At 46.0% G+C, this 23,404-nt stretch overlaps 2 protein-coding genes across 3 annotated transcripts in view; both read left to right on the top strand.

Annotated features, from left to right (window-relative positions):
* Positions 1–26: 26 nt before the first annotated feature.
* CUNH2orf72 (chromosome unknown C2orf72 homolog) lies at positions 27–9,314 on the top strand. The gene is made up of 3 exons (XM_016134690.2): positions 27–690; positions 3,381–3,494; positions 6,751–9,314. Exons 1-3 carry the CDS (start codon positions 84–86, stop codon positions 6,918–6,920), a joined length of 891 nt encoding a protein of 296 aa, XP_015990176.2. The 5' UTR covers positions 27–83; the 3' UTR covers positions 6,921–9,314.
* A 3,962-nt stretch (positions 9,315–13,276) lies between these two features.
* The window catches only part of PSMD1 (proteasome 26S subunit, non-ATPase 1), an 81,135-nt gene continuing 71,007 nt past the window's right edge, over positions 13,277–23,404 (top strand). Inside the window, exons 1-6 of one of the 2 annotated variants that reach the window (XM_016134691.2) lie at positions 13,277–13,431; positions 16,046–16,089; positions 16,708–16,781; positions 16,972–17,141; positions 20,151–20,356; positions 22,319–22,462. In XM_016134691.2, the coding sequence (XP_015990177.1) occupies positions 13,416–13,431; positions 16,046–16,089; positions 16,708–16,781; positions 16,972–17,141; positions 20,151–20,356; positions 22,319–22,462 (654 nt within the window). In that variant the 5' untranslated portion in view covers positions 13,277–13,415. Of the gene's footprint in view, positions 13,432–16,045; positions 16,090–16,707; positions 16,782–16,971; positions 17,142–20,150; positions 20,357–22,318; positions 22,463–23,404 lie in introns of those variants that run through there. The other variant, XM_016134692.2, reaches the window with a different exon arrangement.

Below are 23,404 nucleotides of genomic sequence, written 5' to 3'. Positions count from 1 at the left end.
CTCCGGCCGCGGCGCCGCCGCCCGGAAAGGGCCGCAGCCGCGGGCAAGGTTGCGGCGGCTGCAGAGAGCTGGTGGCGGCAGGCATGGAGCGCGAGCTGGAGGCGCTGGCGGCCGGGCCCGCGCGCCCCGCGGAGCTGCCCTTCCAGGCGCTGGTGGAGGCGGCGGGCGGCCGCGGGCAGGTGCTGCTGGTGGGCGAGCTGTGGGAGCGCGAGCAGAGCCGCACGCTGCTGCGGGACTTCGCCCGCGCCGTGTTCCCGCCCGACCCAGCCGCCGGCAAGCCGAGCGCTGCTGCGGCCGAGGGCGCGGGGCCCCGGGCGCGAGGGGCGCAGTGGGCGCCCGGGACGGCCAGGGCGCGCGCCATCCACTCGCCGCTCGTCTTCGTGCTGTGCCGCGCGTCGTCGCTGGCGTCCCGGGAGCCGCGGCGCCGCCTGCGGGAGATGCTGCGGGACGTGCGCGACCGGCGGCGGGCCGGCGCAGCTCTGGTCGGGGTGCTAGTGGCCGAGGCCGGGCCCGAGGACGCGGCGGCGCCGGGACTGCGGCTCCTGGAGGCGCTGCTGCGCACGGTGTTCGGCCAGCAGGCGGGAGGCCCGGTGCAGGCGGCCGTCTACCGCCCCGGCCACCCCGCCTCCAGTCTGGCCGTCCAGGCGGCGGCCTGCAGAGTCCTGCAAGCAGCAGGACCTGCGCGACCAGGTGAGGGGCGCAAGAGCCGGGAGTGCGTGGGCGGGCAGCGGCTGCGGGAGGGCCCCCAAGGTGGATCTCTTTAGGCCAGCCCCCCCACACACACACAATGCACCGAGGTAAACTGAGGCCCAGAGAAAAGAGGTGCCTAACACGAGGCCCCCCAGCTAGCGCGAGGCTGGCCCTGGGCAAGGGATCGCGTGTCGCGGGAGGATCCTGAATGCACAGGAGATAAACGGGCTAAGGAAGGCCGCGGGGACCGAAGGCTGGGGAGGTTCGTTGGTGGAGACGGTTGGACTGGGCTGGGCATCTGGGAGCTCGGGGGAGGAGCCGGGGGGGGCGGGGGGAAGGAGCCGGAGGGGGAGGAGACGCGAGAGCCTTGGGTTGCGCAAGTCGCGAGGCGGGAGGAAGACAGACTCGGGACTCGGGGGAGGGGGTCGGCGGTGCGCGGAGCCGCCGGGACGTTGCGCAGCTCGGGATTCGGCAGTGGAGGCTCAGGCTGGAAGCGCCGCAGGGGCGAAGGGAGAAGGCGAGGAAAGACGCGGGGACTTGGGGGTGTGGGGAGAGGGTGTGAGGGCCTGAGGGCACCGAACGTTCTCGTCCCTCTGGCTACCCGCCCAGGTTGTGCGGCCGCTGCTGGGCCTCCCTTCCCTTCGCATTCTCCTAAATGTGGGGAGGGGAGTGAGGGTCTTTTTTGGTTTTTTTTTTTGCTCCCATCAGTAGCGGGGTCAGACTCTTTTCCATCCTGTACACAAGGTGTTACGGGAACTTTCCCAGTGTCCCGGGGTTCAAATACGCACAAGAAGTACGGCCGGATCTGGCAAAGCTGGAAAATGCAGGAGCGTTTCTTGCACTTCCTGCCCCCCCCCCGCCCCACCCCCGTACCCGCCCTTCCCCAAGCCCTCCAGCCTCCCCTCCAGCCTCGCCCAGTTCTTCCTGCTAAAGAGATAAGGGAGACAGGTTGCGCTCTGCCTCACTGGTGTGTTACGGAGCCACCGGGAGGCGCCAGACTTGCGGGCAGGGGGCGTAGGAGGGGAGATGGGGTGCGGCTTTTCTAGCGAGGAGAACTCCGAGGTCACAAATGTCACAGACCCGCCTGCCAGCCTGGCTTGCCTGGGTGAAGGCCGTCCCTCTCAGCTGCGGATCCTGCCCCAACCTTCCCCCCACGCCCACAGTCTCTTTCAATTGAGTCTGTGGAAGCCCACTAGCTTTAAAACTGCACAGCCGTCATCCTGAAAGACTCAGGGAATGCCGAGGTAGATCGTCCTTCCCATTGTTGATGCCAGCCTCTTCCTTGACCTGGCCCCATGGGGGAAATATATCTGCCCCCTAATGAGCTGTTGCCTAGAAAAGTCTCTGAGCCCTTAGTCTCTTAGCTTTCTCCCACCCTGGAGGGACAACTTTTCATTCCCCAGAGCCAGATTTGATCTGGCCTCTTAGGCTTTTGCACACATCACAGTCACCTCAGAATGAAAAGCCTTTTTCTTTCATCCCTCCTCTTGGCCTGACTAATCCCATCTCATCGTTCGGACCTGGATTTCCTCCTCCAGGAAGCCTTCCCTGATCCTCCTCCCTCATTTTTTTTTTTTTTTGCATGTTCGAAAGTGAAATCCCAGAACCCATTTCTGCTCTCTAATCTCTTTACCACGTGGTTTTGTCACACTCCCTTGTGAGTTTAATCGCCGTTTCCCCGACACATGCCCGGCATGCCGAAGCTGCCTCCTTTAAAACACTAACGCTTAATGAAAATCTTACACTTCGCAAAGGAATCGATCCCATTTCTACTTTTCTAAAAACATACTGAAGACCATGAACCTTTCATTAGTGACTAGGCATCGTGCGTGTAATTATAACTCGCTGTCCCCTCGTTCCTGCCAGGCTTTTGCAGCGGGCAGTACCGTGCATTCCTGTCGCTAAGGTCTTGCTAGCAATTGCATGTGGCTCTTTTAAGTTTTTCAGTCTCTTTTGTCACTGCCTCATGACTATTCTTATACTTTTAGGTTGCCTGCCTCTTGGCATGCCCTTTTACCCAATTTAGGCCTAATCCAGCTGCCTTTGGGTTGAAAAACTACGAATCCAGTCTTTTAGAACTGGGTGCAAATTACGAATAAATAGGACCCAAGTAAAAAAATATGAAAAAGGATTTCCTGTGTGTTTGGCTGCCTGGAGTCTTCTTTCGAAAGTCTGTTGCCTTATTCCAGATGTCGGGGCTCTCAGGTGATCTCAGATAACTTAGGTAGTACTATAATGAGGAAACTGGAATCAACCTGCAACCGTTTTGTGTGTGATTATCAAAAAAGATTAAATCTATTCCTATTACGGAATAGTTTAAATGAAAAATCGGGGAAATTGCTCCTCCTTCAACATTTTCATTGGCGCTTTGTAATTGTAACACATTTCATGTCATTCTTGCTACTGTATTACTGTAGTTTCCCCAACGTGGTTCCTATACCATACGGTTTTTGTGAGGATGAAATGATATATATATATATAAAGCAATCTTTTTTTTGCTTTTTATTTTTAAGTGCAAAACCCCTACTCCCCTTTGCAAATCAGAATCTTCATTTGGTTTTCATTTTTTAATCAGATAGTTGAAACTAGGCTAGTTGACAGTTGAAGCTCTTGGTTTGCTGACCAGAAAATCTCCCAGTGGAGTCAAACAGCCTCTGACCTGCTGCCTCTGGGACTTTGTGTTCTTTTAGTGGAAGGAGCCTGGGAGAGACCAGGCCTCCCCGCGCTGCTGGCCTGCTTTTCCTGGGGTCCTTGGAGCCGGGGGAAGGACCCGGAGGCCACCTCCCCCAGTGTCCCAGCTCAAGGTGAGTATGTCAGCTTCCTGGCCTGGACCCTGAGGGCTGGGTGCTTGGGATTGTGGGAGTAGTCACGTGTACATAGGGATCTTAGAGAGGAAGTGGACCTGTATCCACGGAGCGCTTGCCGTGTGTGGGGTGCAGGGGTGAGCAATGGGCAATGCCCCCGCCATCAGACAGCCGGCACACAGGCTCGGTCAGCCGGGCTCTAGCCCCAGGATTTTCCGCTTAGCGAAACAGTGTGGGCAGGGCCGCAACGAAGGTATCGGCCACACATGTGGTGGGGCACACGGAACCAGCCAGACGCATGGTCTCATGCAGCAAGTGACATTTGAGTGGGGGCCGGAGGATCTTCTTAGGCAGAAATGGCAAGATTTGAAGAGGGATCACCATGAACTTGACAGCACGATGTCACCCTCAGAAAAGGGCCCCCTGTCAGGAGTGCCAGGGGCGAGGTACAGAAGGACATTGGTGAGGGTCGTGGCTACGGAAGACAGTGGGACCGAATCGGGGCCCTGGACCCGCATCTCTCAAGAAGAGTACATCCTGGGCGATTTCTGAGCAGAGGTGTGGAGTTTAGAGGTGTATTAGAGACATGACTGGACCGTAGGAGCAAGGAGCAGCCAGAGGCAGAGGCCCGCTAGGAGGGGACGGCATAGTCCCAGGAGGGACGATGGGCATCCTGGACCCAAAGGGGCAGGCAGTATTGGAGAGAAAGGAGCTCGTCCGCCCAGGACCCATTTCTAGGGTAGAATCATCTGGCAGCTAAATGGAGGTGAGGGAGAAGGGAAAAGGAACGACAGCTCCGTGAGGGCCACGGGCGTTGACTCAGGTAGGAAGTGCAGTCGTTCGCTGCCTACCCTTGAGGACACGTTCTAAGAAATGCATCTTACGTGATCTCATCGTCGTGGGAACATCAGAGTGCTCTCGCACAGACCTAGCTGGTCTAGCCTACTCCACACCTGGGCCATCCAGTACAGCCTGCTGCTCCTAAGCTACAAACCTGTACCGCACGCCACTGGACAAAACAACACGGGGTTAAATCGAGCACAAGAGAAAAATGATACAATTGTTGCTGCCGGCGAAACGTGGCATGCTATTCCACAGCAAACATTTTTTTACAAGTAGAAAGAATATATTCTAGAATAATGATGACAAGCAGTGTATAGTAAATACATAAGCCGGTAACGTAGTTCTTTAGTATTATTATTATCAAGTGTCATGTACTGCATGCTTTTGCATGACCGATAGCACAGTAGGTTTACCTGCAGCAGCATCACCACAGGTGATGGGAATTTTTCAGCTGCATTATAACCTAATGGGACCACCTTCATACATACGGCCCATCGTTGGCCAGAACGTGTTGTCGTTATGCGGCGCGTGACTGTCCTGGGGGCAGCAGGTTGTAACCAGCTGGATATGCCTGACCCACCCACCCCCACCCCTAAAGTGTGCTGAACAGTATAGCTTTGTGACAGAAACAACGAGCAGTGCTTTAAAATGACATTTTATCGTGCCCCCTTTTAAAAAAGAAATTATTAGTTGACGCGATCAGTCTTCTATTGCTGAGGAACAAATTACCACACATTCAACAGCTTAAAACAACGCCCGTTTGTTCTGTCGCACTTTCTGAGAGTCGGGAGCCAGGGGTGGCGGAGCTGGGCCTTCTGTTCAGGGGCTCACGGAGCCGCGTTCCTTCCTGCAGCCTGGGGCCTCCTCCAAGTTCACGGGGTGCAGGGTCGTTGGCAGAATCCCTTTCTTTGCCGCTGCAGGACCGCGCTCCCTGCCTTCTTGCTGGCCGTCAGCTCCAAGCGTCCCCTCAGGTCCCTCACAGGCCCTCTTACCACATAGCAGCTGCTCCTCGGATCAGCAGGGGGCTCTCCAGCCTCCTATAATGTGACATTATCGCAGGGCTGACTCTGACTCTCCATGACCTTTGTCCTGTACGGTGCCCACCCTCACTCCAAGGAGGGGGGCTCATGCGGGAGGAGTGATACGCCAAGGGCTGGGATGCTTGGGGCCATCTCAGAATTCGGGCTATCACAGTCGAAAGCTCAAACAATACAAAAGAAGGAACGGAACACAAATATATATATTAAAAAAAAATCATTCACTTAATTTCATCCCTCAAAGACAGCTACGAATCCATATTTTGGGGTAGATCATCCTGTCTGTCTATATCTCCTTGTGCTATTTAAATTTTAATCAGTTTACTTCTATATAATATGTAAATCACCTGCAGCAGCTATTTAGTTGCAAAAATGTTCATTTCAGCCTCCCCATCACCAAGCAAAGGAATAGGACCATTTAATGTAAATCTTAGATAACTAGCCTCTGTAACATATTACAAATTGTTTACTCTCCTGGAAAAATGAATATTAAAATGCAAATTGCTTCAATAGATTGTATATATGCATTTATAATATATGATAATGTAGAATTGCACATACTTACATACAAACAGTTACACCTATTATTTTGGAATCTGCTTTCTTCATCAAGAATATGTTGCGACTATGCGATATTCCACGGCAATAATTATATGTCAACAACTTCGTTTATTTATTTTATTTTTTTTGAGGTAATCGTAGAGTCACATGAGCTCCTGTGTTCACTTCACCCAGTTTCCCCCATGGTAACATTTGCAAAACTATAGGATGATATCACAACCGGGACATTGACATTGAAACAATCCACAAATCTTATTCGGATTCCCCCAACTTTACCTGTACTTAAGTGTGTATGTGTCTAGTTCCATGGAATTTTAGACATCATTTTTAATGCCTGAATCCCATCATGTGGGCGAGCTACAGTTTATTCAACAGTTTATTATGTTCGACATCAAATCAGGGTATAACTGGTTTCAGTTACGGGTAAAGAAGCCATGACTCAAACTAGCGTAAGCAACAAGGACATTCGTTCTCTCACCTAAAAGATACTCTGGAGGTCAGTCAGTTTCAGGGCTGATTCAGGGGCCCAGCGACCCCATCGAGGACCCTCGTTCTTTCTGCTGCTTAATCCTTAGGCTAGTAGCGAGATGTCTGCAGCAGTTCCACTAATTATTCCTAATTATTTCCTTAGGATAAAATCCTAGAAGTGGAATTGCTGGGTCAAAGGGTATGTACCTTTTTAAGGTTTTTGATACGTATTTTGTCGCGTTTTTGAAGTAGATAGCCACTGGGGCCAGCTCCCTCCCTTTCCTTCTTCACGTCCCCACTCATAAACTTTACCTTCTGATTGAGCGATTCCCCCTCCTGTGTTCCAGATTCCTCCCAGGACCCCGAGGAGGAGCTGGCACTCACAGCCATATTTCCCAACGGAGACTGTGAGGATCCTGAAAAGGGGTCGAGAGGCTGCGATGGAGTCGTCCACCCTCCCGCTGAACCCCCTGGCCCTCGAGGTGAAGTCTGGACCCCTGGGCTGCCCCAGCTCTAACCTGCAGACTGGGGGCCTGGCTCCTTCTCACTGAGCCCCCATGCCTGCATGTTGACCTCGGGGCGGCAATAACTACGGAGGGCCCACCTGCTGGGGGTTGCCACACTGACAGTCACTAGCGAGGCAGCAGGACCTACTAAGCTAAGCTGGACCCAGGAAAACATATCATCCCACTTGGCATTTGGTCACTCTCTGGTCACGGTGAGGTTGTTTCTTCTCTCTGGGCCTCAGTTTCTCTATGCCATTGAGTCAGATGGCTGTTACTCTGAGGCTCTGCGGTGCTATGGCTTCCTGTGGTTGTTTGCGTGAGCATCCATCATTTCAAGAGCAGCCGGAAAGAACTCTGGACCAGAAGTCATCAGATGAGAGGGGGGCGGGTCTTAGACCTGTCACTCAACCAGGGGTCTGGCTACACCTCTGGGCGGCACTGGAAACGTGTGAGTGTGTGTGTGTTGGGAGAGTCCCTGCGATAGTGGGTGCCCCTGGCATTTAGTGGGCATCTCACATTGTGTAGGACAATCTCCAACAGGATAGAATTATTCCACTCAAAATGCCAGTCATGGCACGTTTGAGAAACTCTAACTGAGCCAGTCTCTTCTCCCTGTCATAGTCTAGGAAGAGTCCCCAGAGCAGAGGAGGTTGGGCTTCCTAGGACCTTGGCTCCCAAGCAAGCCAGAATAAAGACTGCACCGCCACCGCCTGGGGGCCTGTGGGGCCAGAGCCAAGATGCCCTATGTGCTGCAGGCCCAGGACAGAAATAGCCTTGCAAATCCATGAGAAGAAAGGCCTCTTTCTTCTTCATGTTAACACTGACTTTCTGTGCCAAGTCCTTTGAGAACAAGGATGCCGCGAACTGCCCACGGCACCAAACGGAAAATTAGGGTATGGATTAATACAAGGGCATAGGAATCGCTCTCAATCTCAAATCCTAAACCAGGATCAAAGCCAACATAGCCCAGAAGTGCCGAGTTCCCGAATCCTTTTTTCTCTGTTTATGAGTCAGACAGGGTTGATGATGTTCCCTTAAAAGCCAGGAAGGCCATCTGTTCACTCAGAGAGGGAACTCTGCATTACCTCCTTTGTCTTTCTTGCCTTTCCCTGGAGAAATCCAGTCTTTGGAATGGCAAGGACAGCTCCTGATTCTTCCGTCGTAGGACGTACTAAGGGAAGTAGCTAAATTCGTCCGTTCATGCATGATTCACAGCAGACATACAGTTGTGCCTACTATTTACGCAGCGTTCTGCCAAGCGCTGCGTAACTTCTTTTAGTTATTCCGGCTCTCTCAATGATGGTGCCAAAATGTGGAATGGGAGCTCTTCTGTGGCGAGGGGCTCTGTCGTGTTAAGAGGAGCCCTCTCTGCTCTACGTCTCAAGTTTATCCTCTATAATGGGGAGCGTAATTCCTGTTAGTGTGAGGGTAGGTCGGATGCTATCTTACTCAGAGCAGGCTGGCAGCAGGTGTTTTCATAATGCAACGCTAAGTCATTGGTAGAAGGACTCAGCTGACTCCTACAGAAGAATGGACTCAGTGAATTGCTGTTGATTTTGGTTTAGAACAGGAGACTGATATCTTCGAAGCTGCTATATTTTTCTATTTATCCATTAATTTCTTTGCAATGATTTGGTTACAATTTTATTATTTGGTGGGGGAAGGGAGTTATTTTTTAAGGTAGGAGATTTTCTAAGGCAAAAGTTATAAGGCAGCAGCCTCCGTTGTGTTTAAAAACATTATTAATGAGTTTGTTGCCAATATTTGAAAGTTGGGAGACTACACATACACACACACAAAAAAAACTATGTGTTTTCTAGGTGGAAAGTGGGACAAGCTTTCACCTCTATTTTTCTGGATTCCCACTCCCCTACTTGAACCCCTCTCATCCATGTACCCCCTTCCTGGTCCTGGTCCTGGTCCTGGTGGGCATTTGAGTTTGCAAGTCTCTGATGTAAAGGGGGATTTACACGTTTTGCATTACTTTCAGTATTTCCTATGAACAGGTGAAGAGAGGAGGTTTTTCTTTACTGAGATTTGGGTTTCCCTCCTAATCGACAAAGACAGGACTAGGATCCTTCCGGGCCCACCTTGGCTTCCTGGAGTCATGGCTAAGATAAGTGCCATCCTTTTCCTGCAGACAGAAGAATTAGGTGCTGGTGGGGATGACCTTGGTAATGGGTCTCTCCCCCAAGGACTATACCAAGGCATGAAGATCGCACGGGCCTCTCTGAGAGTGGAGGCCCTGGATTAGGTCAGTGGGAGCAGGAGCCGCTGGCGAGGGCTCCCCAGTCAGGTCACAGTCTGGACTCTTGGGTACTTGTCTTTCTAATATGGCAGTAGTTGTACTGCTTCTGACTTGAATTGATAATTCCTTGTATCTAATAAAACCTACTAGTACCTCATTGCTGTCTAATCGAAAACAGAATGAATCTTCCCCTTTATCCTCATAAGGTGTTCCTTGCAAGAGCTCGTGGGAGGGGGCCATTTGGGCGAATGGTGGGAACTTCTAGAATAGTCTGGCCTGAAAGTCCCCCAGTCCTGCCCCAGTCTTATTGGCTGGGGTTGGAAAGTAAATATTTAATAAGAGATTTTTTAAAAGGTAGCATTTAGCTGGGTATTTAATGGGGGGGGGGGAGCGGTATTTGTGTGCACACACACACACACACACACACACACATTCAGTAAGATAAAACAGCCTTGAGCGCATCTTAGAGAGCCCTTTAGAATATTTGTGTCACAGTTTCTCTCCTCTCAAAGTATTTGTCTCCAAGACTTACCACACAAGAGGAGTCCCTTGGATGTCAAACCAAAAGCAAGGCAAATCTGCAAAGGGGCTAAGGGCTGAGGCCCCCAAACCTGTGATCTGAACAAGCCTTTCTTACCCTGGACAGAGAACCGGGACCCAACCCACTGGGGAAGGGCGACGACAGCCATGTTGACCTGAAAGTGGTCTGTACATCCAAGTGCAGCCGGGCCACGCTGCAGGGCGGGGCCCTGTGGTCCGGAGGCCTGGGTCGCACACAGTCAGCACAGGGGAGGGCCGCTCGTTGTTTTGTACCCATGGCTGCATGTCCCCTTCTGACCTGGCTTTGTGTGTTAGTGAATCAAGGATTGAGAGGAACATGGAATTTGGCCTGGGCAGCCCGCCACTTGTGTAATCTTGGAGTTTAAGGGGAAATGGAGTACAAGGTGGGGTGGATGCCCAAGGTCCCATATGAATCCCTCAGATGCCTTTGGTCCCTGAGCCAGAGCCCAATAGGGAACAGAGCCTACCCCACCAGGCCACGCTGTGGGTCAGAGGGACCAGGGTGTGGGACAGCTCAGGTCCAAAGCCAGCCTGGGCATGGGGGGCTGCCGTGGGACCAGGATTTTGACCGTCTGGCTTCTTCCCTGAACCCTCCAGCTCTAGCTGGGGCTCCTACTGCAAATGCAGACCCAACTGCCTGTCCCTTGACCGTGAGATTCAGAGGCCCTCACGTAGGAGTTCAGATTTTACATCTAAGTCCGGCTTGTTGCTGTCCTGCTCTGAACTCATGGAGTAATTAGGTGCTTAGCTTAGTCCTTGTGACCAAGCCCTCATTTTGAGTCTTGGTGGTAGAAACTGGGTCTCTGTCTTGTTGCTGCGAGTTCCTCCTCTCCCTCACTGTTTACCAAGCTCTTCTCAGCGCAGGGTGTTGCCTTAGACCATTACCCCAACCCCAGACTTCTCTGACCCTGACCACCTACCACCCCAGGTATACTGCTCTCTCCAGAACTCCTGGCTGCCAGGGTATCCTCTTCCCAGCCCCCTTGCTCCCTGACAGGAGTGGGCCTCCCCTTCAGCCTCTGCCCCCCCAGGGTCTGGTCTGGCCCAGCACTTGCCAGCACCAAAGAGCAGGCAAGCCTGAGAAGCAGGCCAAAGGGCTGGGCCTGAGGGGGAGGTCAGAGAGAGCAAGACCTGGGGTGGGACTAGACCAGCCCCCAGCCCAGCCCAGGAGAAATCCAATACTGCCAGTCACATGGGTAGCTTTACGTGAGATTATCTAGTAGCCACATTGGAAAAACATAAAAAGAAACAGGTGAAATTAATTTTACTGATACATTTTATTCAGCCCAATATGTCCAAAATGCTATTTCAACTGTAAATATATATATAAAAAATTAATGACGTTTTACATCTTTGGAATCCTGTGAGAATTTTATACCTCCAGTCCAATTCAGGTATTAAATTTTTATTCAAAGTACTTGGTCTATTGTTAGATTTTGTTAAATTTATAGTTGAAAAAATAGATTCACATCCTCGAGTCGTTTCAAATATACTCAAAATTTTTCCTATAACGGAATTCAGTATCAGTCTTTAAATTTCAATGAAATAACATTAAAATCACTTCCTGGGTTGCAGGAGCCGCGTTTCTAGTGCTTGTTAGCACCTCTCGTAGTGGCTGGAGAGGGTCTGGAACACGGGACATGTGCGGGAGACCTGTCTCGGGGGTTCATTGTAGCTCCTCCCGTCCCTGGCCACTTGCCCAGAGCTGGCTGGTCGATGCCAGCTCTCGGCGAGGGGACCACAGTGGCTTTCAGGATCACCTAGTCCGGTTGCCCTCCTGGTCACCACCCTTAAGTGAGGAAAGTCTAGCGTCTCCATGGCTTTCTGAGTCCTTCCTTGGCTCAGTACACCCAGGCAGTTCCAGCCCCGGCCAGGAGCGTCCCTCCAACCAAGCGCCCACCCAGAGGAAGCTCGTGTCACCGGCTGCGTTTCGCGTTTCTGCTCTCATGAATAAATGCTTTTATTCTAACAGCATGTGGCGCGTGCCTAACGTAGCAACCACCAGCCTCCTGCCCAGTCCCGGTGACGAGATCTGAGGTTTACTGAATACTGCTCTCTTCCGGGCCCTTGATGAGAGCACGTCCCCTTACAGTATCCCTGCCAGGTAGGTGGACCCCCCCACTCCTTTCGACAGCAGGGCTAGAGTGACCACATGGCCACAGCGCTGCGAATTGTCAGAGCATGATTTGCTTTGGGGTCTCCTGGCTCCGACGCCTGCCCTTCTCACGTCATTACCCTGCAGCTCAGAAAGCAATCAGCCCGATTCTTGACAGTTGGAGCGAGCTCCACTAAGACCCGGGGTTTAAATGTCCAAAGGCTGGTGTGGGTGGTCACAGCGCGCACGCCCCTTCCCGAGTTCCCCGCCTTCTGCGGAGCATTGTGACCACTAGAGGGCGCCGCGCGGGTCTGGGGGCGGTGGGCGCCCCGGCAAAGGAGGCGCGGGGCCGCCGTTTCCTCCCTTCGCCCTGACCAGGGCCCCCGCGCAGCCCACAGCTTTGTGAGCCCGCAGCTGTCCTCATTTGGGCTTTGAGACGGTTTGTGTCACTCCTAAAGTTGGAGGGCTTTGTTTATGAACAAGGCACTCGGTACATTGGTGGTACTACGTCATAGATCTCGTTTACTGCCTCCTGGAAAATAGAGCTCGTTTTGGTCTTGGAGAGGACGGGTTTCAGAGGCATAGGTATGAGTTCCAGGTATGAGTGCCACTAAATGACTGACCCTGAGTTCATTCATCCAACAGATGTTTATTGAGCACCTGACACGGTGGTATTGTTGAAGTAAATTGACTACCGAAGCTGGTGTAAGACTGCAAATGGCAGCGAAACTGCCATTTCAAGTTTCTAAAGATATGTTAAAAACCAAGAACGCGTTGCTGGGCGGGGGGCGGGTAAGGGTGCGGAGAGAAGAATGGGCAGATGGACGGCCAGAATGGAAGACTTTTTACCCCCTTTGGAACACTTTTCTATATCTTTTTATACTTCCGATTTTTAAATCATGTAAATGTACGGTATTGACTTCCAAATAACAACTTCCATTGCTCAACTTTATAGTAAAGCAACGATTACTTATGTATTCATCATAATAAAGAATTTCTGTGAAAAATTCTTTTGAAGACGGACGCTGTTCAAAAGTGTTTTTTGTTTTGTTTTGTTATTATCACCTTTTTCAGAAAACGCTCTTTGCCCCATCCTCACCCCCCAAAGGCTTGGCGGAGTGGGCGCTGCAGCGAGACCTCCCACGCAGCAGGTGGCGCTGCGCGCACCGCTCGCACCTCCTCTCCACACTTTCAGCAATGGCGGGTGATGCTGGGGGGCCTCGCTTTGGGGGTGGCCATTTTGAAGCCTGATTCCAGATACAGACGAGTGTCCCCACCCCGTGGGAGCTCTGTCCTCGAGGATGGTTAGAGAAAACAATGGAGTTCTCTGTGCACCGGTTCCGCGAAAGCCGGGGCAACAGTGGCGGCGCAGAAAACGCAGGCCCGCGGAGAGCTCGCGCCGGTCGGCAGGCGGGGCGGTGGGCAGCCCCGGGGCGGGCGGGGTCCTGGGCGAGCAGTGAGCCGGCGGCCTGAGCAAGCGAGTGACTGAGCTGGGCACGGGGGCAGTGGGGAGGCGCGGCGCAGCGAGCGGGTCCCGAGCTGACAGATACACTGCGGAGCCGACACGGCGAGCGAGCGGGCGAGCGAGTGCAGGGCGCAGCCATGATCACGTCAGCCGGTGAGTGCTGCCGCAGCCGGCGCCGAAAGGGAGGAGCCGCCGCGCCGGCTTTTAGCTGAGTCAGGGCCGGTGACTGGGCACCTCCCGGCGCAGCGCCGGCCTGCGCGGCCGCTCGTTGCCCCAAACCCAGTCCCGGTCCGGGGGCGGACAGTCTGGCTGGGCCTCTCTGCGGGCCCCGCGATCCCCTCCGGCTCGCGGTTAATGCGCCGGGTCGGCCACCTCGGCGCCCCTCTCCAGCCACACCCCCGCGCCCGGACCCCAGGGGCTTCCGGAGACCCCCTCGGACGCCGAGGGGTTTTTCTTAATTCTCTTCCTCCTGAAATGGGCCGTGCGGGGCCATCCGATCCCCGTCCTTCCTCGCAGGTGGTTGGGCTGGAACGGCCTCCCGGTGCGGCGGGACAGTGAGGCAGCCTAACTACTGGCCAAGTGCATCATCAGCTCCATTCTCCTTAGTGTGAAGGCTGAAATTATATTTGAAGCGTGTCGGTTCTGGGTCTTCTTCAAGGATATTCAGTTAAAGCGCCCGTAGAACTTTCGTGTTCGGTGATGATGACACTCCGTGAAGATGTTATTATGCTGAGAAGCAACCTGCGTACGATTCAGAGCTTAGGTGCTCTGTAAATACCCTTCATTGGAGAAGGAACTGATGGGTGTGCAGAGCAGGTTTCATACCCTTATTTAACCATTGTAGATTAATGCGATGACATTTGAAATGGGCTCATCTATAGAAATCAAGTTCAAGTGGCGACTTTGAACAACCCCCCCCACACACACACACAAACACTAGATTTATTTGCTTATAGCTGTCCACAGCCTTGGTGCTTTTTTTCTTGCCTTCTTACACACTCTTTTCTCGTCTTATTTTCTCTACATTTGTCCCACAAGTGTTTTGTAAACAATGGGTGATCAGAAGACTGTAACTTCTAAGGAGCTCAAAACCATATTTTTATGAGAATTGCTTCAAGAAATTGGTGGAGATGCTGAGAGACATAGTAGTCATTTTCAAAGATTTGAAAAGTTGTTGCCTGTGCTTGGAATTAGACATTTGTTTCCAAGAGCTAGAAGTGATTGGGAGGTGAATTTTAATTTAAGGAAGCGCTTTACCAGTCAGAGCTCTTTACAGATAAAATAAGCACTAAGTTTTTTTGCCACCTATAAATGAAGGCCTCATTCTATTTCAAATCTATCCACTGCTTCTTAGCCCAAACCTTATCTTTGTCCCTGGCTTGGGTTACCGGAACAGCCTTCGGACTTTGTTTCTCCACTGTTACTTCCAAACAGTGTATTCTTTTTGTTGTAGTCGGAGTATTCTTTTTAAAACCTTAATCATGGAATATTTCATTGCTTAAAATCTTCCAGTGCTTTTCATTGTGTTAAGAGTGAAATCCAGAACCTTAAGAAAATACTTCATAGTTTGATTCCTGCCTCTATTGGTACTATTCCTCTCTCACTACACCCTAATCATACTGGTCATCTTTCCATACCTTGACTACGTCGATTTCTCCCCCTACCTCAGGGCCCCTGCACATTCTGTTCCTTCTTTCTAACTCCTCTCCCTCAAGTTTTCCCTTGGCTTTTCAATCTCCGGTCCTCGTTTGGATGTTAGTCTTTTCTGATCGTTTCATTTAAACGTCCCTTTCTCCACTTTAGCTGTCCCCTCCCTTCATCACAGTCCCATAATTACTTTGTTTACTTGTCTGGTTACTGTCTTTCTCTCTCTGGTAGAATTTGAGGTGGGAAACTTGGTGTTTTCATAATTCTTGGAACATTGCCTAGCAGATGGCAGAAGTTCAAAAGTATGTCTTGAATGAAAAAATTAGTCAACTAATCAAATCAATAAATCAGTCCCTAGAGTATTTTAAATAGAGACTGAAAAAGCATTTGGTAGGAATCTAATAGAATTTAAACCCTTCAAATGTGGCAGGAGTAATGATTTTTAGGTCCTACCCAGAGACTCTGTGATGATAGGATAGTGTGTATTTGTTACTATCATTTGTTACGTTTGCTGCATTACTTATCAGTTTCTGCTCCAAACCCTTGTCTCCTTGTTTCCTGTCCTTTGGCTTGCATTGGTTTAGGATCTGTCCCTGGTGCTAAACAGGCTTGCATCATGGTTCAGGTGTGGGATCATCAGTTTATTCATTCATTTATCTGCTAGGCACTAAGAACATAGTGAATAAGAGGTCAACATATACTGACTGTTAAGTTTTTCTAGAGACTTGACTAGGAAAGGAAATGGAGAAATAGGTGATTGCTGGAGGGAGATGTGAGACTGAGTGGGATTTGTGGTGGTGCTGTTTTTGTTTTTTGTTTTTTTTTTTTTTTTTTTAACAATATAGGCACATAAAGAAAAATTATGCTAAAAAGCTTTAAAGCAATAGTCTCCCACTCATCTTTCCCCTTCCAAATCCTCAGGGGCAAACATTTTCAACTATGTGATTTACATGACGTCATGAGGGTTTGATAACATAGTTAATTTTTAAACTTCAGAATATAAACCTTTACAGTTTTAAAGAAAAGTAATCATTCCTCTATATTTTTTCCAACTATCATATATTTTAAATTTCTATCTTAGTATATATTTCATAATTATGATACACTTTTTGTCTTATAGCTGGAATTATTTCTCTTCTGGATGAAGAAGAACCACAGCTTAAGGTATGAGTCGAAGAAAAATTAACTGGGCTTAGTATGAATACTGTGAAGCTCTTTTAATTTAATGATATCTGTGTATCTTCCATCATTTAAAATAGCCATCCTGATCAGCCTATACCCAGTCATTGAAATCTAGTTCCCAGAGGACAGTATTACACCAACAGCAGTTGATTGTCCCTATAGTTTAACAAAGCTAAGGTAAATAAACCTCAATAAGGGACCTGAATACCCGCTACCCCTCAGTTTCTTTATCAACAGCACAAAAAAATTGTTTTTTATGAGGCACATTCTTTAAAATTATTTTCATTTGACAAAAATTTGAAGTGTACTTCAAGTGGCTCTAGATACTTGAATTTATTTATAATCAAACTAGCCACCTGAAGTCAACCTTGTATATTCAAAGAAGAAAAGCATTATAAGGAATGGTGTTGTTATATGGCTAGTCTGATGTTTGGTGATTGGAAACAGGAAATGTGTGAACTCAAGAGAAAATATAAATCATAGATTAAAAGTTTTAGTAAATATGACAGAATTTGGCCATTGGTTTATTGGAAACTTTATTTTAAAGCAGTGTAATGGAAAGTCTGTCTGAAAATTGAATTTTGATTTTATCTTCTACAGGAATTTGCACTACACAAATTGAATGCAGTTGTCAATGACTTCTGGGCTGAAATTTCTGAGTCTGTAGACAAAATGTAAGAAATTACTTTATTTCTATAAATTGGAATAAGGTAGATTAGCTTTAATTATATGTGGATATGGGTCTTATGGTTTATAAATTCATTTAGAAATTTACTGCTGCTAAATTGTGGCTTGAATATTTAGATTTGGGATATTTAAGGAAAACCACAGTTTGAACTAGGCCTATACTTCCTATTCTTTCAGAGAAGTTTTGTATGAAGATGAAGGTTTCCGGAGTCGGCAGTTTGCGGCCCTAGTGGCATCTAAAGTATTTTATCACCTGGGGGCTTTTGAGGAGTCTCTGAATTATGCACTTGGAGCAGGTGACCTCTTCAATGTCAATGATAACTCTGAATATGTGGAGACTATTATAGGTAATTATCTTCCATGTGCTAAAGCTTTATATTGTCAGCTGCTTTCTTGCTCTAGTGCATATAGCATTTTTTCCCCTGAGTTACTTTTTGATGTTGCCAAATTTCATTTTAATTGGAAGTTCATTAAGCTTTCCACAATAGTTTTATGCAGGCTGAGTTTTCAGATCTAATTTCCAATTCTGTGCTTTATTATTTTTTGACATGAACTGTAACATCTCACAAAATATTTTATGATTGAATCTATTATTCAGAAACAGCTAACTCAACACGATGATAGACATCTCAGTGATAATGGTTATCTCTAGCCCAATGAGCATACTATCGTGGAAAATTAACTCAAATTATTATTAGTAACAAATGATAGCACTTTATAGAGTTATTTCTAATATATTTGAGTTTCTCCGTTATTGAGTTTCTCCATTTTGCTAGGCACTATACCAGTCATGCTTCACACTATGGTTTATTCCACAGCTGCTGTGTGAGGAAAGAACTAACCTTTTTTTTAACAAATGAGAAAACTTGGGTTTCAAGATGATAAACACACATGGCTATTAAATAGGAGTGTCAGAATGTAAAACCCAGAATCCACACTGTTTCTACTAGTAACCATTGTGTTCTCATTTATTTATTTTTGAGGTGAGGGAGTAGCACACGGGGAAGACTTCTTGCTTTCTATCTTGTAAGCTGAACCAACTATGTAAGATTTTGTTCAAAGATTTCATATTTTTTAAAAGTGTTTGAAAACTTCGGATCTTGCAGATTAAAGAAGGGACAGCATACCCTTCAGACATGTCGTTATGAATATCAGGCTTTAGGTCTAGTTACACAGAGCCCAAGGGTGTGTTTGCTGTCAAGAATATACAGTATAGATACTTTTTGAATTGCCGATTAAGAGGAGAGCTGCATTATTCATCTGAACCCTTAAAAGGAGGAAGTTAATGTTGTCTTTCAGAAATTGGGAAATGCTGTGCAAGGTTGTCCAAAGGGGTACTTTCAAATGTCCCTGAAGTTCTAAGTAGGATTTTCTACGTTCAAGTTTTCGCTGTGATGGTATGAAACGGTTGCAGGTATTTTATTGCTCTTAGGGGCTCACTAAATTGGGGTTTGCATCTGTGACCCCTATGGAAAGAACAGAGGGTTGTAAAGAGTAGACCATATCATTTGAAACCAGAGCACTTTCCTACATTAGGTTAGAAATGGGTGGCGGAATACACGTCTCTTTTTTCTTATTCGAAGGGCTTTTTGTGCATATTGATAATTTTTTCCAAAAGTGATCTGCAAGTGCTTGCAATGCTATCATTTTAGAAATCATGCTTTTCAACAGGACCATTGGTTCCTAAAGAGCTATGAGGTAATAGTAGATACCTTCCCTATCTCTAAATTGTTTATCATCGTAGCTTGTAGAAAGTGTTTGTTGATTAACAGGCAAGTTCTGTTTGCTTTTCTCTATGTAGAAGTAGGGTTCACCCTTCTAGATTTACAGGAGCTGTTAGAACGGATTTTCTCTTAACAACAGAGATTTTTGAGAGGATACACAAAATATAATTTGGGAACGGCTTCCTAGTGTCTTAATATCATAAACGATACAGTCTGAAAATTCAAGACTAGTAAATCATCTCCCAGTTATGGTAAGACTTTTGCTGGGAATGATTCTGAGATATAGTTATGACAGAAACCTGCTAAATGAGAGCACAAATTTAAAAGTAGAAAGTACATTTTTCCCTCTCACTTATAATCTAAGGAAAACTCCCTAAATTCTATAAATTTGAGGTTCCTCTTTAATGGGGTAGAGATCATTTTTTCTCAATTAACCACATTTGTTTCAAAAGCTTATATTAAAGCCTGATAAAAACTTTCTGGAACCAGAATTGTTTAAGGTCTACTTTGTGACTGCCACTTTGTTCTTATTAACTGTACCTACACCTGCGTAATTCTACCTAAATGACCCCCGAATGTGGTATATTCCAGTTTATAAAAGTCCTGTGCTTCCTCCAAAATGTAGACCTATTTAACACAGGCCATCGAGTGGGCCAGCAGTTCTTTATGCTCGTTCAAATCATTCCTGTTCCCTGGGCTCTATTTGCAGCCGTTTTTGTACCCTTTGAAGGGGAGAGTGACAAGCCAATGAGTTATAGAGAGGATAATTATTGTATATGTCAGTTGAATGTATATTTAATGGTGGGTGGCTGTTTATCTTCCGTATGAAGGGGGAAGAAGGCTTAGAGAAATTCCCACTTTTGGTTTTTCCTAAAAGTTTAAGGTGCGATTGCAAAGTAATGTAAGTTGTAAACTTAAGTATTTGTCATCTAGTCTGCTATTGGCACCCAAATCATGGTGAAATGTGAAAGTCACATTGTGCACATATACCATTGCATGAATTTTCAGACTCCCAGGGGCAGGGGTGTGCGAATAGCCTCCACCCACACCTCACATTGAGACAGTGGCTATTTCAGTTGACGTGGTAGAGTTGCCGGAAAGGTTTTTGGAAATCTTTGGAATTGTCTTTAGAACCTGTGGCACATTTCAGGTCATTTTACCATTACTCCACAGAGATGATTTTCACATGGTCTTTTCTCTCAAGGAGCTAATAATTTCATTAATGTGAAGAAGTCTAATAATTTATTGCCATGTGATGATTGCTACAATAGGTCCTGTTTAATGTCCTCATTGAAGGCAAGTGTTTCTTTTTTGAAAGTGAAACAGCAGCTATTTGTAGCCAATTCTGTTAAATAAGCAACTTAGTCATGTTGAGTAATATAATTTTGGTCAAAGTAATAAGATAAAAATGTTTCAAATAATATTAGAATTAGTGTATAGTCCTCCAGTATAATTGTTATGAAGGAACCAACATTGGATGGAATGTATAACTTCTAGCATTTAAAAATTTCGAAATTTGTTTTTTATTACTCTATAGTCATTCCGTAAATTTTTTATAACTGTAGGCATTGTCCTTTCTGGTAGTTTAGCCTAATTTACAAGGTGATCAGTGTTATTTTATTTTCTCCTTAGCAAAATGCATTGATCACTACACCAAACAATGTGTGGAAAATGCAGATTTACCTGAAGGAGAAAAAAAACCAATTGACCAGAGATTGGAAGGCATTGTGAATAAAATGTTCCAGCGATGTCTGGATGATCACAAGTATAAGCAGGCTATCGGCATTGCTCTGGAGACACGAAGATTGGACGTCTTTGAAAAGACTATACTGGAGTCGGTAGGTAGATCATTTGGTTTTAGAGATTGTTATTGTTAGAGAATCAGCAAAGCAGATTATTAGAACAATTTCATGGGTGTGAAAAGAAAATCTAGTTTAGAAATAATAAGGTGTTCTTTGGGCTGATGTTTTATTTTTATAATTTATACATGAACCTTGGCTGTGTTTTGTGTTCATCGAATGTATGCTTTTATGTTACTGCATTTATTCCTTTGAGGTCTTGAATGGGGAAGTTGCATTGATTGCCCTGCCCTTTTTAAGAAGATCATATTGATAAACTGCTATATTAATGTGTTTATCGTGGCTTAAACTGCAAACGAGACTGTGACAGTTCTGTCACCAGCCAGAGTGGTCAGAAAGGTGCAAGACCGAGTGCAGTGGACAGTGATCCGCGTGCCCACTTTGCTGCCTCACCACCTGTCCGTTTCCATGAGCCGGTTCTCTGCATTCCAGCCATTTTGACTCCCCGTCAGCTGCCAGGTGTACGCTGCCTTGTTCCCTTTGCCAAAAATATTGCCTCTTGCAAAAATATTTCTTTTTTTTTCTTTACCTGCTTTATTCCTGTTCAAGATTCAGAGTTCAGCTCAACTGTCACTTGTTTACAGATTCTTCCATCAGCCCCCACCACCCACACCCTCCTCAACGCCTACTGCAAAGACTAGGTCCAGTTCTTTCGTGAATCCCTTGGCGCCCTCCTATATTTTTTACGTAGTGTTTACCACTATAGTAATTAATTGTATTATAAGATAGTTAACATCTGTCTTTCCCACGAGATTATAACCTCCGTAAGGACAGGTCGTTTTACTTTATTCACCACTATGTCCCCAAAGCCTCAGGCAGTGTTTAGTAGCTGTGGTAAGATATGTTTAAATGAGTCAGCGAATGAATCACCCAGTGTGATAGAATGGCCCTTGTTTAACTTTGTTTTATTTTTGTGTAGTTGTAGCCTCTGCTTGTCTGTATGCTATGAATAGAATGAAAATACTTGTTTTCGTTCATTCAACAAATATTTTTTTGAGTGCCTGCTATGTGCCAGATACTCTTATAGGCACTGGAGATGCAGTACTAACAGTCCCTCCCCAAATGGAACAATCCATTGGAGCAGTAGGCAGCCAGGCAAATAATTAAAGGGTGATAAATGTTTTAAAAGAATAAAGCAGAGTAAGAAATGCATCTTTGCATCCCAATATACATATGCGTATAAACATAACTTAAGTTTTGCGAAATAATACCTATTTTTTGCTACTTGTAACTGACATTTTTAAATCGTACTTCATTTTAAAAAGTGCTAGTTCCAGTAAGTCGATTTCATCATACACCGATGGGTCATGACTCACTATTTGAGAAACACTCCTGTAGCTCTTCAGTGTGTCTGTTTACAGCGAAGGGCTTTTATAGGTTGGTATCTCAAACACTGGACATGCTTTGGAGAGTCATAAGGTAAGTGTACATAGTCTGTAATAGAAATTTCCACCAGCCAGAAGTGACAGCACTCAAAACTTGAGTCACTCAGAGCTGAATAACAACAGCTCTGTCACTTCATCTTCCTGGCCAGAGAGTATAGGCAGTAAGTCATGAGGGAGTCCAGTGGCAAGATTGGAGGCAGAAAGACTTCAGGAGACATCATTGAAAAACATAGCCCCTTAGTATATGGACAGTTATATCTTTTTAGGATGATTAATAGCATCACTCTGTTATAGCATACTGTGTTCAGATAGTGATGTTCTTGGATGATCACTATACATACAATGTTTTCAGTCCATTTGTTCATGAAGACAGGGAAATATGTAATTTCCTTCTAAGATTTACGTCTAAAATGGTTACAGTTTTTAAAGTTTTTATTGTTTAAAGGGTTTAAATATTTGGAATGACTAAAGGATATAGATTAAATAATTGGATTTCTAAATAAACATGATGCTTCAGTAATCAGATAATGATGTGTCTTTAAAATATTTCTTTCAGAATGATGTCCCAGGAATGCTGGCTTATAGCCTCAAGCTGTGCATGTCTTTAATGCAGAATAAACAGTTTCGGAATAAAGTACTAAGAGTTCTAGTTAAAATTTACATGAACTTGGAGAAACCTGATTTTATCAATGTTTGTCAGGTAATTACATTCCATTCCATTACTTTACACTGTACTGTTGGGCTGTGCCTCACCACATTACATCATATTACTTTTTATTACATCACGTTACTATAATGGTTTCATATGTATATCTCGGTTGACCTTCACAACAGCCCTGTGGAGATGAGGTATGTAGTTTACATATATTTTTACCTGTACAAAACACAATGTCACAGAAGTAAAAGCTTTTTTGTTATAATGCATTCTTTCTATGTATTCTTTTTTTCTTTTGAAAATAATCCAAGCATTTAAGGAAATTTTGGAAATGAAGGTTAAAAGGTAGAAGAAAAGTTATATCATTCAAAAAAGAATTTCAAGTGAAAATATTATCTTTAGTTTTATTACCCAAAGAGAACCAAAACATTTGGGCATAATTTTTTTTATCTCTTTTCTTGTATGAATTTGTTTGCACATTATTTTTTTTTAGACAGTACAAAAAATATATAAAATGAAATGTATCTTTTCTTTTGGACCTTTTCTCCAAAATTATGCCTAAATGTTTTTCCACCAATTGTTATTAACACATGTCCAGCTACTGCATTCTTCTCAGTGACTACATTGTATTTTATTGACAGTAAGTACACTTTGGTTGTTTTTTTATAACAATCATCACTGTATAAATTTTCATATTCTGCTTAAAACAGCATTTTATCACACATTTTGTTAGTTAAATGTGTTCTCATTATGTGTGTTCATCCTCTATACGTTTTTAAAATTTAGATCAATACATCATTTTTAATGCTTTTTTTAATGTTATTTTTTTAAATGCTTCTTAAAGCAAATTTGAAACGGAAAAAACTGGAAGAAAAATATCCCCTTTATATCACCCAAAGTGAACTTAACATTTTAGTGTATTCCCTTTCAGTTTTCTCTATAAAGGTTTCTGGAGTTTTGTTTGCTTCTTAATAGTCTTTTATAGTT

The sequence above is a fragment of the Rousettus aegyptiacus genome, unplaced genomic scaffold (genome assembly GCF_014176215.1).
Source record: "Rousettus aegyptiacus isolate mRouAeg1 unplaced genomic scaffold, mRouAeg1.p scaffold_m13_p_2, whole genome shotgun sequence".
Taxonomy (NCBI): Eukaryota; Metazoa; Chordata; class Mammalia; order Chiroptera; family Pteropodidae; genus Rousettus; species Rousettus aegyptiacus.
Note: the sequence above shows the minus strand (reverse complement) of the source record. Positions and strands in the feature narration are given on the sequence as shown.